At 37.2% G+C, this 16,163-nt stretch overlaps 1 protein-coding gene across 3 annotated transcripts in view; it reads left to right on the top strand.

Annotated features, from left to right (window-relative positions):
- TBCK (TBC1 domain containing kinase) overlaps window positions 1–15,909 on the top strand; it is a 118,001-nt gene extending 102,092 nt beyond the window's left edge. For 2 of the 3 annotated variants that reach the window (XM_037380576.1, XM_037380587.1), the window contains exons 25-26: window positions 3,154–3,313; window positions 15,254–15,909. In XM_037380576.1, the coding sequence (XP_037236473.1) occupies window positions 3,154–3,313; window positions 15,254–15,364 (271 nt within the window). In that variant the 3' untranslated portion in view covers window positions 15,365–15,909. Of the gene's footprint in view, window positions 1–3,153; window positions 3,314–3,560; window positions 5,798–15,253 lie in introns of those variants that run through there. The other variant, XM_037380596.1, reaches the window with a different exon arrangement.
- The last annotated feature ends 254 nt before the right edge of the window (window positions 15,910–16,163 follow it).

The following is a 16,163-nucleotide window of genomic DNA, read 5'->3' as shown; positions in this document are numbered from 1 at the left end:
AAGAAACACAAAAAAGTAATTTTTCTTTTACTTGCATGTATTAATTTCATGCATCAGTTAAGGATTCCAATTAAGTAGAGATTCATGTGTCTGAGATGTTTGACTCTTTATTTTCTGGACTCCAGCAGCTGCTTTACTCCTGGATCTAAATTGTTGAAAATGTGGTCATCGTTATTCAGAAGATGGTAAAAATGCAGCCTATTTTCTGGGAGATAAATTCTTCATCAAGAGATAATACTTCTTAGACTTCAGATTAAAAGTGATGTCCCTGGAATTAAAAACTATAAAACATTATTGTTACTGCTTAGAAGGCCTTGATACTACTGAGTTAAATGTTTCTGTGTCTACATGCATCCTTCTGTTGTTATTTAAGCTACTTCCTAGAAATCAAGAAGAATGCAGAAGGACAGCAAGTAATATAAAATGCTGAGACTACAATCATTGCACTGAAAGGCTATTATCTGTGTATAATAGTGGATTTATTTATATTGTAATCAGGATCAAAGGCAAGGTGTTTGCTTAAATGTTTCCATAGCTTTCCTTATAGCTTGATGATAGGTTCTACTCTACTGTTGTATAAATCCTGTTCTACTCTAGCAGAGTGGATTCAAAATTTCAGTTATTTTAAAATCATTTGACTGTTGTGAAGTTTTATGGCGCTGCCTTTCATATTACAAAACTTTAATCAGGTTTTCCATTTGTAGCTCTTGAATGAGGAGGTATGCCAGAGAGAAAATTTCCATAGCTTGAACAGTGTACTGTGATGGCTGCTGCTGTTGTTTTGGTCTGGTTGGAGTTTGTGGGAGACTAAAATGTCCTGTCCTTTAAGTAAGAGTGGACTTAAATCCTAATACCTATCTGGTGTTAGTAGGTTGGAAATGTCTTTATTAAAAAGACTGGTAGGTAGTAAAATTACCCCTTGAGTGGGCTGGCTTGTATGTCAGTTGTAGAAGAAAGAAAACACGATGTATAGAAAACTATTAAGCTGTCAGCAGTTCTGAATGTACATGGGAAGCCATAGGAATACTGTGTTCAGTGTCCTGTTCGTTCTTGCAGTAAGGAAAGTTTTTGTGTTTGTCACAAACTTTCAACAAACTGTGCAATGGGATCAGACAATCTGTATGTTACTGTGGCATGTTTTAAAATGTGACAGACCACTATGAGGCGTTTCAAAAATGTGATCGTTTTTGTCAGTAGTTTTTCCTCATCATCGATGCCTGTCATGCTAAACTTCACTCTCACTTTGTTTTCAGTGTGATTTGAAAAAAGCATGAGAGGATTTTCAACATGTATCAAACATGCTTCATATTTCATACTAGGATGCAGTTGAAAGCTAAGGTATTGTTTTGTAATGAAGCTCACGTTGCAAGGCTGAGAGCTGCTAGCCCTTTTTCCCAATAGACAACTTTGTAACAGAAGACTAATAAAAAGGTAATATACTCAAAGCAGTGTCTCTGGCCAGCAATTCATCTAAGGCTCATTTCATTAAGCATGTTAGCAGAAACATGGCAGCCTTCCATACCTGTTAGCAAAGTTATTTGGCTTTATATATATACACACATATATATAGCTAAGCTGCATACTTACAGTCTCTCAGTCTGTAGCACAAAACTTTGGCTTTTTCATTAATTGTCTTTAGTACTGGAATGCTTAAGATGGTCACTTAAGATTAGGGAGAATGTGAATGACAGCAAATACATTTTGGATCTATCTGGTTTGGTACTATTGATATCAAATGTATGTCTTTGTTAAGAGATTAAGTCAACTTTCTCTGAGCATTTAAGCATTCTTAATGGCATGAGTGTGAGCAACTAAATCTGTCCAAAGTAATTTTCAGTCTTGTGATAGTTTCAGAACTTTTACCTTCGTTAGTAGCAATGAGTGATGTAGTTTCCCCTGGGGAAAAGGAGGTTGACACAAATTAGTGAAGGAGGGGTGTCATAATTTTCGCCTTCAAAATAGAAGCAAACTGACAACACAAATGAATGGTACATGATCATATTTTGTTCATTCAAATGTTTATATATAGCCACATTTTTCCCACAGTTAACAATGATGATCATAAAGCTGAAACTGTTACATAAATCATGAGAAATGAATGCTAGTATTAACCTAAGTCAATTAAATCTTACCTTTATTTAAGGCAGCTCCTATATTGAAAAAGAGCCTGGGATTTAATTATAAATTAAACTAGCTTTCTGCAAGTACAGTAATAAAGAGTGACTAATCTGGTTATTTTATATTGTGTCTATTTTTGCAGAACTTTGCTGTTTCCCATCTCTTCAATGCTATTCTTGTTTATTGTTGGGGGAGTGTTCCAGGCATGTGTGTACAGTCTATGAAAGTAATTCAGAAGTTTGTGTAGGTCATGGTGCATTTTCAAATTCATGAGAAGCTAGGTACTAGTGGTCCAACTTAATTTTATTGAAGAGACTCACATTCAATATTTGTTCATAAAATCTCCATGGAATGATCATCCTATGAAAGTGAAGCACAACTAACTATATATCAGAGTTGCTGGCACTCACCTGTTGCTTGCTTTTCAAGACCCAATATACGCTCACTGTTAGTGGGACTCCAGATAATATATATGATACTCATTGTTTGGGAATCTGAGCGCATGTACATTAGAATTTCAGTTTGGATCAAAGTGTAGGGGGCTTATGGGGGTTGGCAGAAGGTTTAAGGAAATTTCCCAATGATCCCTGTTTAATTTTGGTTCTCATTGTAAGTGCTTCATTCCTTTTACATAAAACTCTTCTGGAAGAGGTGCTCCAGCTGCTTATTGGTATTTGGCTCCTGTGTCAGAGTTGATTTGCAGTAAAATCCACAGAAATATGTATATCGTATGTATGTGGATACTGGTTCTTTAGCACTAAGCGTTTCATTTAGCAGGTCAGTTTCTGTAGTGGTGTGCTATGTCCTTTATGAAACAACTCTTCTGTCCTTTTTTTTTCTGTGTAGTGTCAGAAGTTATTTTCTCTATATGACTAAATTGTAAATGAGGCTTGTCAAAATATACTAGCACGAAAGACCAACACTGTTGTATCGTGACAGCCGGGGTGAAGAGCAGGTTCATCCTACAGCAGGTTCATCCTACAGGCTACCACAGATGTCTCTGCCTTTCAAATGTCCTTAACTGATCTTCCTAAGCTTTAACCGTGGCCACATTTCTGGCAGCATCAATGTTCCATTTGCGTCAGCATTTACTGCAGAAGGGGATCTTGTCCAGTGCCCAGCAACTGCCATGCTCCAGAGCTTTAGAGGAAGAGTTGTGGTGATTGTAGGAAATGCAGTGAAGAACACAGCTGCCGTAAGTATATTGCTATAACATATATGTTTATTCTTAGAAATACAGCAATGGCATGAATACAGACAGTAGTAAATAAACGCTAGTCTAGATAATTCAGATTAGTAACTTTGGGTATGATGACAGGTTTTAGGGTGATTTTGTTGTTGTTCTTTTCTGCTTCCAGACAAAGACATATTTCTCTTCAAGTAATCAGCATCTGAGACAGTTGAAGTTTTGAAATGAAATTATTTAACGTTACCTTTTTCAGGTTTAAAATCTTCTTTTTTGGCATGTCATAGAAGTGACATCAGCACTTCTAACGTGCATCAGTAATACCTGGTTTTCAAAACTGACTGGCATTTAATTTCTGTGGTGTTAAGTGCACACAAGGTAAGTGGAGTGGGGACAGATGTGTTATGAAGTCCAAAGGAAATAAGATATAATTCATATTCTAGGTAATAAAAACCAATCTATTAATTAGGGGTTTTTAGAATAACTTAGCTCATGCAGTTGTGCTCAGTGAAGTGCAGAAATATTCCTACTGTTAACTTCTGTTTGATTCTTCACTAGACAGAATATTCAGACTTGCCCGTTCCTTTTTATAACTAAATAATTGATGTCGTGGACCAGCAGTATAATTCTTTTGCTGTTCTTCTCTCAGGTGAAGGAAAGTAATTTTTGGGGGGTGGTTTTTGAGGGTTCTTTTGATTGGATTTTGTTGGGGTTTTTTTCAAGACCTACTCTTAAGTATGGTATACTGTTAGTTCACCACAGTTTCTTAAGCCTGTTTTACTCCAGGGGCATGAACTATAATCCTGATATGACAAGGAGGTCTATGAACCATTAAAAGGTCTTTGTTATGGACAGCAGAAGCATCAGCATGACATGTTGCAGTTTTTTATACATATAGGGAGTTGTAAGTAGTGTGAGAAATCCCTTTCATTAACTTGTGTTTCATCATTTAGAAAATCAACTTGTGATATGTATCGTGTCTTATGTAGTAACAGAGGTGGCATAAAGGAGACTGTATAGCCATATCTCAGATAGTTTCAGTCAGTGAATATCTAGCTTTGTGCGTAAGATCCGGGTAAGTTCATGATAAGTATTTCAACATGAAATCAATCAACTTGAATAATCACAATAACTCACTAAATGCTGAATGTGTATCTTCTCCCCCTCAAAGGAGTAAATGCAAAATGCATTAAATGCTAAGAGCCAAATGGAGGTGATTTAAATGGTGCTTTACACATTTGATGGTGGGTTATGCAGCTGCTTTTAACAATTACATTTTAAAACACCAAACATCCCAATTTATCCCAGTAAGAGCCTAACCATTCACTAACCTCCTGAGGAACAGGAACAGGAAAAAAAGTGCTTTGATATTCACTAATGAGTGTCTTTATGGGAGACATCCCACATACTACCAAGTCATTTTCTGGGAGCTGTTTTCCAGGAACAGGCAGAAATGTTTTATCTGAAACAAAGGAGCACTGTAAGTATTCTGTCTAAAACAGAACAAAGAAACAAATGTCTGAAGGAAAGAAAGGGCAGAGGTTTACAGTGCAAATTCTGTGTTACACCATAGCTAAGAAGACACAATTTTCTCCTGTAATGTAGTGACACTTCTGCAAACTGAGATTATTTTTTTTAACATTTTGTTAAGTGAAAATTGAATGTTTGCTTTGCAGTGCAGCTAAAGAAAACTTGCAGTGTGCTTAGTAAGTGCAAGTACTTCAGTCATGTGAGAAGGTGCTGCCTTATCCTCTAAATGCAGACTTTATGCAACTGAGGCAATGTTGACCTGGTTTACCTGGAATTGTCAATATTATAGGTTTCCCTAAAAGAGAAATGGTGCTTTGTCTCTTTATTTGCTTTTAGAGTTCTTGGTAGTCTGTCTAAAGAGTGTAGAGTTTTAAATAGTAGCAAAATACTGGATTGACCAGTCTGATCACAAATTAAACTGGAGCCTAAATGCTAGTAGGGACTCACCACCTCTGTCACACCTTAAAGTACATAAAAAACCAACCTAAATTTGACTGTGGTGATAAAATTCCTTTGTTTTGTGGATTATTTTTTTAAGGCCAATTCAGTTTTACTCTGTGTGGCTACATAGAACTGTCTGCCAGTATTAATTAACTAGTCCAAAACTATGTAGTTTAAGGCTTGAGAAGAACAAGAGCTGTTACTTTTTGAATTCTACTAGGTAATCCAATCATTTGAAAAGTTGCAAAAGTGAATGTGTGGAAACAAAAACAGTTTTGTCCAAAGAAATGTTATAAGTTGTTCAGCTTAAAATGTATTTTTTTCTAAACAGAGTTATGTATTTCCAACTGGAAAGGAATGACCCACAAACTGTAGCATCCACCATAAAGGAGATTTTTCAGAAGTGTTTACTAATATTTACTCTGTTAAAAATACAGAGATTAGTACTGTTAGATGTTCGGTTTAAATTTCTACAAGACTGAGAAAGTTGGGGTAAGTGTGAAAAACTGATTATTTATGGTGCTGTTTGTAATTAGAAGATTGGCTCTTTCAACTGCATTTTGTATTAGTAGCCTACTTGGCATCATTTAAATAAAAATTTTTTTTAAAAAAAGGCAAAGTTGAAGGTACTGAACAGACATGTAGAAAAAGCCTTTGTCCCCTTTTCACACGTTTTTTTTTTATCTTTTGTACTTGATTTGGTGCCAGATGATAAAACATTTAAATTGGCAAGAAAATGCTGTCTAGAACTCGATAGGTGAGAGGGAAAACTGAAAACTTTACCACAGCACTGTTGCAGCAGGAGGCAAAGGAAGCTAGCTGTGCAGCAGGCTTCAGCAGAGCTCTGGCTCTAGTCTTAGGATAGAATTAAAACAGGGTAATCCTGCTTGTTAAGCCATTTAATTTGCTCATGCTAAAAGTTAAATGAATAGATTGGCCGGTGTACAAGAGCCTTACTGAATGTGCCATTCACAGCATAAAGGTATTGTAAAGAGGCGCTTGCACTGGACATGGTGTGGTGGTGCTTGGCTCACACTTCTCTGCAGAATACTGCTTCCTTTAGACTGGTTCCGACTTTGCGCCAGCCTTTCTTCTCCTGGGGGATTCTGGGCACTTGTTTACAGAGCAGATACTTGTTTGTCTTTGAAACAGCAAGAAACCTCTACATAAAAGTCATTATGCTGGAGCTAATCAATCAGATTCTGTTTTGATTTTTAACTTTTAAATATGTTAAGTGCAGCATCTTTTAAATGAATTAATTTCCCCTTTCCCACATCCGTTGATAAATATATACCTTGCAAATTCCAGTATGGGCAAGGGATCATTACAGTTGGGAGTACAATAGTTAAATATGCAACGAGTGCCTAACTGTAGCTTCTTTTTTTTTTCTTCCTTTTTTTTTTTTTTTTTTGCATTGCAAATAGTATGTCTCCTGATTTTTGTCACTTTCAAAGTCTGAGATACAGCAAGTGCAAAGGTGGATCATAGTTACGCATATGTAGGGTGAGGACTGGTTTGGGTCTGTTTTTTGGAAGGGTGACATTACTTCATCTCCTCTCCTTCCCTCAGCTTTGACGTGCTAAGACATTACCTGTTTCTGTTTCCAATTTTTTTGTCTGTATTACTGCAATGTTGACTGAAATTAGAACAGGAGAAATACCTTACCTGATATTAACATGCTCCAGTACCTCAATTTTGACAGTGACACACTTCCACTTGTGTGATGTGGTTGTTTAATACATATGTGTTTCCCCAGTGGTTTAATACATGTGTTTTATTGTCAGTTAAATGCTTTAACAGATTAAAGTATACAGGACACTTTAATCTGTTTAATAATTAGCAACTCATTTATTTCTTACCTTGGAAAAAGATAAGCTGTAAGTCAAAGCTTATAAAAACATCTGTCTTTATAGCAGGAAAGTAAATTCTAAATGGTAACTTCTAATTGTTACGCTGATTATTTTTTTCCTGGATAAGTTATGCTGCTATAAATACATTGTCTAGGCAATTTCTACAAGTTACTGAAGCAAAGTAATAATTCTTATTGCATCACAGTAGCTAATAGATAAAATATATGAGTTATCTCCAAAGCAAAAACAAGCAGTCCCGATTTCTCTCTGAGATCTTTCTGACCCTTTTCAAGGCAAGAGGGAGAGGGTCAAGTTCAAGATTCTTTTTGTATAACATATTCTTAGCCTGGGAAAAAACAAAAGCTATATGAAATTAACATTTTCTCTCTCTCAGCCCACCGTCAAAAATGCTTTTCTTATATGAAGACTGAGACACATAGGTTAAAGTGTCCAGTTACCACTGAATTTGTGATTCTGTTGTCGTCCTCCTCAGGCCTTTTAAAAGGGCCTTGCCAGAGAAGCAAGCCCCTGCATCCTGAAGCTGGTTTCTTTCTATAAACCTGTCTTAAAAACATGGATACCCATGAAATTTCATAGGGTGATCTTAAGATTAGGTGTTGCGTAGAATTATAAAGGGCAGCTGCATTCATGCTTCTAAAGACAGATAATGTTTAGTTAGAAGGGCCTAATGAAACCTCTGGAGTGAAATTAAATAGAAGTTAGGCAATAAACTTCTTGAGATGTTTCCACTCATAAATCTTTTTAGATTCTGTATTTCTGTGTAAATATTCTCTGCAGAAAAGTGATTGAACAAGTAGAATGAAAACTGAGGATGCTTTCTCTTTGTAAGGATGGAGGAGCTCCTTATGATTCCCAGAATGGGCGTTTTTTGTGTTTGTTTTGTTAAGGCACCACCCTCCCTTCCGCATTCAGACTCAGAGCCTGCTGGAATCATCAGCCACTTCTTCATTGCCCTTAAAAAGGAAGAGATCAACCTTGTATTTTGAAGCGATTGAAAGGCTTAGTCAGTCAGCAACAATCCTACTGATTGTAACTCTACCCAAGACATGGTCAACTCTTCATTATTCTGTAAAGTCTATATTACTTTATTTATTATTGTAACATGTATGTATGTTTTCCTTCATCAACAGAAAGTAGCTCAGCTGCTGTTGCCAGTACATTGCTCTTCACATGGCATGAGAAAGACACTTGGGCTGCCAGCCAGGAGTTGTGTTACGCTGTTGTAATTCTGCACCTGTCAGTGGCTTTGGTTAGTTTACACTGAATTCCTCAGGTACAGCAGAGATGACCTAAATATTTACCCCTTTCCAGTTGATGACCTAAATATTTCCCCTTTCCAGCTAGGTATGAAAGAGGAAAGGGGGGAAACAAAAGATGGAGGCTCAGGAGCAGAATTTGAGTGTTCCTTTTCCTCATCTGAAGTAGGTGCAAAGGAAAGCAAGCTATTTCTACATCTCCAAATAGGTTACCTTTTCTAATTTTTGCTGAAACCTGATAGTTACAGTCATTGGAAATTTTAGTTGGTGGTTTGATGTAGACGTTGTTTGGCCCATCTGTGTGCCTTACTACACAGAGGTTTGGATGTTTCTGAGATGAGGAATTGCGGAGCCCTCAGCTTCACCTATCAAAATATGCTTGACTTCTGAGAGATCCTGCAAGTAGGATCTCTGCTCTTTTTGATCACCTGGGAGATCTGTAAGGACAGGGAAGATGGGAAACGGTGAACCTGAATCCTGGAGTGGTGCTGTCAGGCTCTAGAGTTTCCTTCAGGCATGTCAGCCTTGGCTGTGGTTATACTGGCTTTGTGGGCTGCACCTCGGAAAGAGTACCCTTGTCCTTGCCTGAGCTTGTATGGATTAGGTTGGTTGCATATCACTCAGGGCTGCTGCATTATAACATAGAATTATCACTTTCTGGGGCTGTTTTTCAGCTCTTTTACATTTTATATTACTTTTATATTTCCTGGTGTGTGTGTGTGTGTATATATATATATATCAGAGAATCTGATAGTGGTGAGAACTGAAATAGAGATGGTAATGAACTAATAAACGTGTGTTAAAAGTGCAGGAGACTTGTGTAAAGATACTGCCAGCTAGAATGATGTTGGTGAATTTGGCAGTTCCAGTATCAATACTGCTTGTCTTTTAGCAATGTTGTTTTGCTTTTTTCTAAACTATATCTGAATCAGCTTCTGAAGAGGACTGGCTGGCTGACTGCTTCAGGAGGGAATGTGTCCATTGTGTAGGAGGTCCAAAGGCTTTTGTCCTGGAGTTCAAGAAGAAACGTTACCAAACTGGCAGTTTGGGTAGTGTTAGTAAAAAGTACTGCAAATGACAATGAAAAGTTTTTCACTGTCAGGTATTTCTTTGAACATTTTTCAACATCTAGGTCAATCTTTAGACTTGAAGAGTGGTAGAATCTTTCAGAAAGACTCATGCTTTCTTCTTTATATTCAAGCCAAATGTTACGCAGCTCTTTTTTTGTTTCTGTTCACTAACAGCTTTTTTATTTTCTGTTGAATAAAAAATAGAATAGGGTTGCTTTCTGCATTTTAATTTTATAATCCATCCAACTGTATTGGGTGCATGGAATGTGTATTTTGGTCAGTACAAATTAGCTGTGTTAGAACAGCTATATCTCTGCAATTGAGTTTTCATTTTCAAATGCTCGCTCTTAGCTGGGTGTTTTTTTAATATATACTTTCTAAGTGCAAAACTAAAAGTGCAGGTGTTTAAAACTTTATTTTAAAGTTTATTACTTGGAGAAATTTGAGTGTTTACTCTTACTTTAATTCTCAGTAAAATTTATTCTGAAACCAGCTATTAAATACCTGATTGTGTAGGCTTATTTTGCAATCTTTGCATGTAAGTCCTTTAAGTTACTGCTGTATTTTTGTACTGATTGAAAGTGCTCCTTTTTGGCCAAGTCTGTGTGTAAGGATTTTTCTCCTTGATCTTGTTAGTACAATAAGTTCTATGCTTTTTTTTTTTAATATTTTTTTTCATACTATGTGTTTGCACAAGGTTGTGCTTTTTGTGTTTTATACTTCCATTCAGTTGATGCTAATACTGTAAGCATTAACTAGGCACTGTTTTGCTACGGGGGCTTTAGGTGCCTATTTTTCCCTTAGTGTTAAAGTGTCATTTCATGTTTCTAGAACCCTTTAATGTAAGAAGCAGCTGACTAAAAATAATCTTGTGTGCTGGGTCTTTGTGGCATATGGAAAGTGTTGTTTAAATAGCTCTAGACTGATCAGCCTGGCTATGGTGTGCTTTCAGAGTGGTGAACTCTTGACTGAAATCATACTGCAAAACGGACTGCAGCTCCTGAAAGGTTTGTGTAGCGTGTGTTTACATATGAAAAACTAATAATAATTTTGTGGCAATGGATGTATACTACAAAATTTGGTTGATATTTCTCCTCCAGCTTCTAAAGTATCTCCTTTTTTTCTGGCTGTTCCAGAGTATGATATGAACATTTACACCTTGGTAACATTTGTCACAGCAGTCTTTTGGTATTCTGGTACAGTATGTTATTCCTCCTTCCCTTCCAACTTGCCCTTTAATTACAACCTGTCACAAGAATGTCTGTGAAAGTGAATAATGTGTACATAGCAACCTGATGGCTAGCCCAAAGGCTGCTGGGAGCAATGCTGCTCAAGCTATTGTGTTACTAGACTCTTTGCTGTACACAGTCTAAAAATGTGGCGTCCCTGGTGTAATTCATTCAGCACTCTTGAAAGCTGTGATTTTACTGCTTGGAACAGCGTAGTAGAAACATTTTGATAAATGCTGTGATGTGCAGATTATTAAGGTTCTTGATGGTACTTAAAGGAGCAGCCCTGTTTTGCTGTCTGTATTGAGAGCCAATACAGGGTAAAATGTGTAATATTTGCCTAGATTTTGTGATGTATTTGTTGTGATCTTGTCTGTCTTTGAGAGCCTGACTTGTATCTGCATGAGTCTTAGCTGACTGCTTTCAAATGCAAATTACAGTTTTCTGGCTCAGTTATCCTCACCAGGAAGGGTGTTTTGTCTGGAATCGATTGATGCATTACTTAATAGAAGAACGGTATTTCCGAAGTGTTCACCAAAGCTGTCACATAGTCATTAAACAAGTTGCTCATGTATTGATACTTTCATAGGTAATATTTGCTGTGAAAGTAGCAAGAGGAAATGCAATTTAAATGCTAGGTGTGGCCAGTAAAAACACAGTAACTGAACTTGGGAAGTGCATTTTGAGGAAAGGCCACTTGCAGCAGAAAGGAAGAAACTTAGTCTTGTAGCATCCCTTTAATCCTCTACCTCAGATAAGTGTAACTGTTTCCTGCAGGTAATGTTGTCTAAATGAAAACAGAAGCATTACGGGAGGATTGTGATCCATTGGTGGTGTGGGAAAACAGATATATCTCAGAAGTAATATCAACACAAACATTTGATAAATTTGAAAAAGTATAATCACCTTATAAATGACAGAGGTTCATTTCTATTTAAAATCAACCTGTATAATGGAAATTTAATTGCGCCCTACTTTTATATGTTTCAATAAACCTCTTTAAAATGTAGGTGATTTACAGGTTACTAAGGATGACATAGCCCATTTGCTTATCTCCTTACCATGTTATTTTCTGTCTTAAGAGCACCTCAGTAAATTCAGGTATTTATTGGACTACACATTACGTATTCATGTGCCTGTTATTAAACTTCTAGTTGACGCTTTATGATAGCATTTATAAAGGAAATAGAGCCCATGTGTGAAATCCAAGGTGGCAGTTTCTGCTGTAGAAAGTCTGTGGCATTAATTCAGAAGAGCACCTTGGGCTCTTTTTGAAGCATGAAATTTTGCTCTTTTTGTATCATTGATTTATTGAACTTTTTAGGAAACATTATTTCTTTTTTGATCTGTCTTAATTTCTTGAATTTAAGTTACTGGTATTTGAACAGAAATGAAGGTTACACTGGGGAGGAAATATATGTAACTATTTCAAATATTCTTCTATCTCATGCCCCTCCATCAGTGCACATGCCAAAAATAACACTTTAATGTGTTTTTAAAATACTAGCTTCATACAGTGTATTTTGGCCGGGAAAGATACTAAGCCATGTCTGCAGAAACATGGTGAGCAAGTTCCCATTCTAGTTTGTGATGGATGGACGACTCTGGGAGTAGAAGGCACAGATATACTGAGGAACAGAACTAGAGAAAGTCAAAGCTTTAATTAGGAAGACTGCAAAGCTAGTAAGAGACTACTTCTAAATCTTTACCAAAAGTTATGTTTCTACGTTCAGTGACACAATGTGAGAAGACAGGAGGTGAAACTAGGAATGCCTTTAATCATACCAAATCCTATTACCCTATGAGTTAAGCCTTGACTTCTTTCTTCTTTACTGTGTGGAGACAGATGTATGTGCAAAGCTCTTGGAAGCTGATATTTGGAGTTTGATGGCAGCTCTCAGCTTATGGCAATATATATGCCTCTGTATCCCTGACTTGCAGCTCTAATTCCCACAGTAGTGAGGTATCAATAGTTGTACACTCCCTGCTCACTGGATTTTCCCTGTCCAGGATGTTCAGATCTAATATTTGAACTGTGTTTGCAGTCTTTCTCACTGAAGCTATGTAGACAACTGCAGACAGTTCTAGGTCAACATAAAAAAAAAATTTCATCTTGTGCTTTCTTCCTGACATTTGCTAGCGGCCACAGATTCTGCAGTGCTTGCTTTGCAGGGACCCTGCAAGAAGCAAGAGATTCCTCACCATAAGTTTACAAAGGTACCTCATGTCATATGCAGTGAAGAAAATTTATTTCCAGCCATACCTTGGTTACTGAAGCCGTTCTATAATACAGTAGGATACAGGCCTTAATGCTCAAATCCTAAATACAAAGCATTTGTTTGCATATTTTCTTTTCAGATTACATGGAATGGTAGTTATATTATGGCTAGGACACCCAAAAACTTGGAGCAGAGTTTACAGTTTATTATCAGAAGTGTAAAATTATCAGTAGATGGAGAGTGGAACCTTTCTGCTGACACATGGGACATTGTACTCAGCAAGTAACATGCTGCTTCCTGCCCATCTGAATGCTTGTTGCTGTTTTTTATTTCTGCCAGCTACAAGCAGCATCGGTGTCCAAGACAGAGTGCTACCCTTTAGTCATAGGTGGAGAGCAACATATGAAGTAAAGCTGTCTGGTGGGAGTATTTCACTAGGAATATATACTATTTTTGTAGTTCATGGTATGCACAGCTGAGTGCTATTTTTGACAAGAGAAATATCTTTGTCTCTATTTTACTATACACCACGTCTTTATGGACTGTGATTATAGCAAGAGGAAATTGGACTCTCCTGGTGATGTCTCTGTGCATATTACACCACCTGTATCAGAGAGCCTCTCTCAAATCATGGCATCTACTTTTCTCATGAAAACTGGCATACATACATGGTCTAACTTTCCTATGAGCTGGTTTGGTTGGTTGTGGGGATTTTTTAGTTTGATCCCTTGAATCCTGCACTGACTGACCCAAGCTAATGGGGGAAGAGATGACTGAACTTTCTTTTGGTCTTCCTTAAAAACCAAGTACCTGAAAGAAACGTAACAGCCAAAATGTCCAGAATGATCCACGTTGACCTCTTACCCTGCCTCAAGAAGTTTGCAGCGGTTACTGATAATGTACTAGTTGCTCACTCCCTGGTTACATCCATCCTGAAGCACAGAGAGAGGAATGCAGTAGCTGTGTTTGACACATGAGTGGACAGAAATAAATTCCTTGCATATATAAAATCCCTTCAGTGTGAAGCAGAAGTTCTGGCTATGGAAGGAGTTTAAAACTTTGCTGATATGAACTCTTGCATGTTAAAGAGATTATTTCAGTACTTGTACTTGATAAGGTAATCATGTAGTACATCTTGTTCTGCCTTAATATCTGTTATACTATCACAGGTAATTAGAGGGAATGTAAATGTAAAAAGAAATCCCATGTACTAAGTTTGGATGGGGTGTCTACTGCTGTTCTTGAGTTGGTAATTTAGTTGGTCATGCAAAGCTAGTTATCCGGACATCGTGCTTGCACAGGGTTCTGCAATAGTATCAGAAATAGTTTTAAAGAGTCAAAAAAGGAATTACAAATGTTTTACATAGCCCATTTGGAAGCACTCGGGGATTTTAGAAATGGTACAGATTTGTCAATCAAGTATAAAGCAACAATCTCAAAGACTGGTGACACAGCAGTCTTTCTCACAGCTATTGGAAATAAAGAAAAACTATTGTAGTTTCTCTCTGACTAATCCATTTTGATGGCTTGCTTTTGAATGTATCATGATCGGTATTTAAAAGGGAAGTTTCATATGTGATACACAAAATAGTGTTCCTTTGGGTTTGGATTTTGGTATTTGATACATAATTTTTGCTATTTTGATTTGGGTTTTGCTTTTATATACAAAATATAGTTTGTCAGTGTAGCAACTTTTCATTAAGTTGCTACATGGAAACTGGCAACTGCTGTGTTTGGTTTATGGAATGAATTAATTGTGGAGAGAGGCTTTCAAGGACTGTGGGTGGGTGTTTGCGGTGGGTTGTGTAGGGGTGTGTGTGCTTGCACTATGTAACCTGCCTGTGGGCAGACTGGGAGGGGGGAGTACACCTACTAGACCACAAATTCTTATCCGACATCTGTGAAAGTCATGTCAGACAAGTTTGACAGGTAAGCAAATGACTATAGCATCAAACTGTGATGCTTGTACACTTGGGAACCTACAGAAAACAGCTGGGAATTAATTAATGCAGAGAAAAATATCTGTTGTTTCGTGCTTTAAGAGGGGTTTCAGTGAGTGCTCTGAGATTAAATAATCCTGTTAGAATGAGGTAAAATCCTGCCTAAACAGAGATAAATGAAGTTCAGGGTTATCAGTGTGACACTTTCATGTCCATCAAATTCATTGCAGCTGTTTTGAGAGACAAGCCTGGGTTCCTGTGTTAGACTAGTTGGTTCAAAGAACAAACTTTGTCCTTTTTTTTCTTCTTTTGTTTAACATGCCTTACTTAACACAAAGTAATTTCGATTTAAGGGCTATAATATGCAGTGTGCTAACAATGTATCTGTTTCAGTTTGCAGCTCATCTAGTGAAATACAAGTACCCGAGGGTCTGCATCTTAGATGGAGGGATCAACAAGATCAAGCCAACTGGTCTCCTCACTGTTCCTTCTCCACAAATTTAAGTGACTGTAAACACTCAGGACAATCTGTTTGAATAGGAAAGTTTTACTGTACAACCGGGATATCCTGAACCCAAAGGGCATTATGGCATCGTCACTGTACAAGCTATCCTGATGATCAGTGTCTTATCCTGCAGATCTAGAGCACAGGAGCTTTGCATTTATTCTTTGATACAGAGCTTCAGTTGGAATGAACTGTGAAGCTTCAAGCTTTTTAAGAAACTTCTTTCAGCATTGTTGTAGTGCACAACTAGTTGAGCAAGTCTGAACACAAAAAGAGTAACTCAGCTGGCATTTGGTATCTTACAAATATTTCTGTAGAACAAAATAAACTGGCACTTGACAGCTCTAAGCTGCACTTAAATAGATTACTTTTCAAAAAGTAGTTTACTGTGAACATTGAAAGTAACAAGCTGAAACCGTACCCTGTGAAAAAGTGTGTTCTCTAATATTCCAAAGAATCATTGCTGTATCTTGTGACCGACCTTCCTTTTGAGAAAGCGTTTTTTCGTCTGGATTGGAAATAAAGATTGGAAGTCACTGTAAGAGCTGCTGTTGAGTCAATCCAAACTGTATCATATCACGCGGAAGTGGAGAAGGCCTACTCCTCCCTCTGTGGAGAACTTAACATTCTGTTTCTATGAACACAGCAAATGCAACGATTTCTGAAACAATTACATTTACCAGAAAGGTGGGCTTTTGACAATACCATGTCTTACGACTACAGATTACTTAATCTGCAAATAATAGTGCTTTTCCATTTTAGATGCCCATGCCTTAAAAAGAAACAATGCAATTTGAA

This window comes from Falco rusticolus, chromosome 1 (genome assembly GCF_015220075.1).
Source record: "Falco rusticolus isolate bFalRus1 chromosome 1, bFalRus1.pri, whole genome shotgun sequence".
In the NCBI taxonomy this organism is placed as follows: domain Eukaryota; kingdom Metazoa; phylum Chordata; class Aves; order Falconiformes; family Falconidae; genus Falco; species Falco rusticolus.
This window is presented reverse-complemented; position numbering and strand designations above follow the sequence as displayed.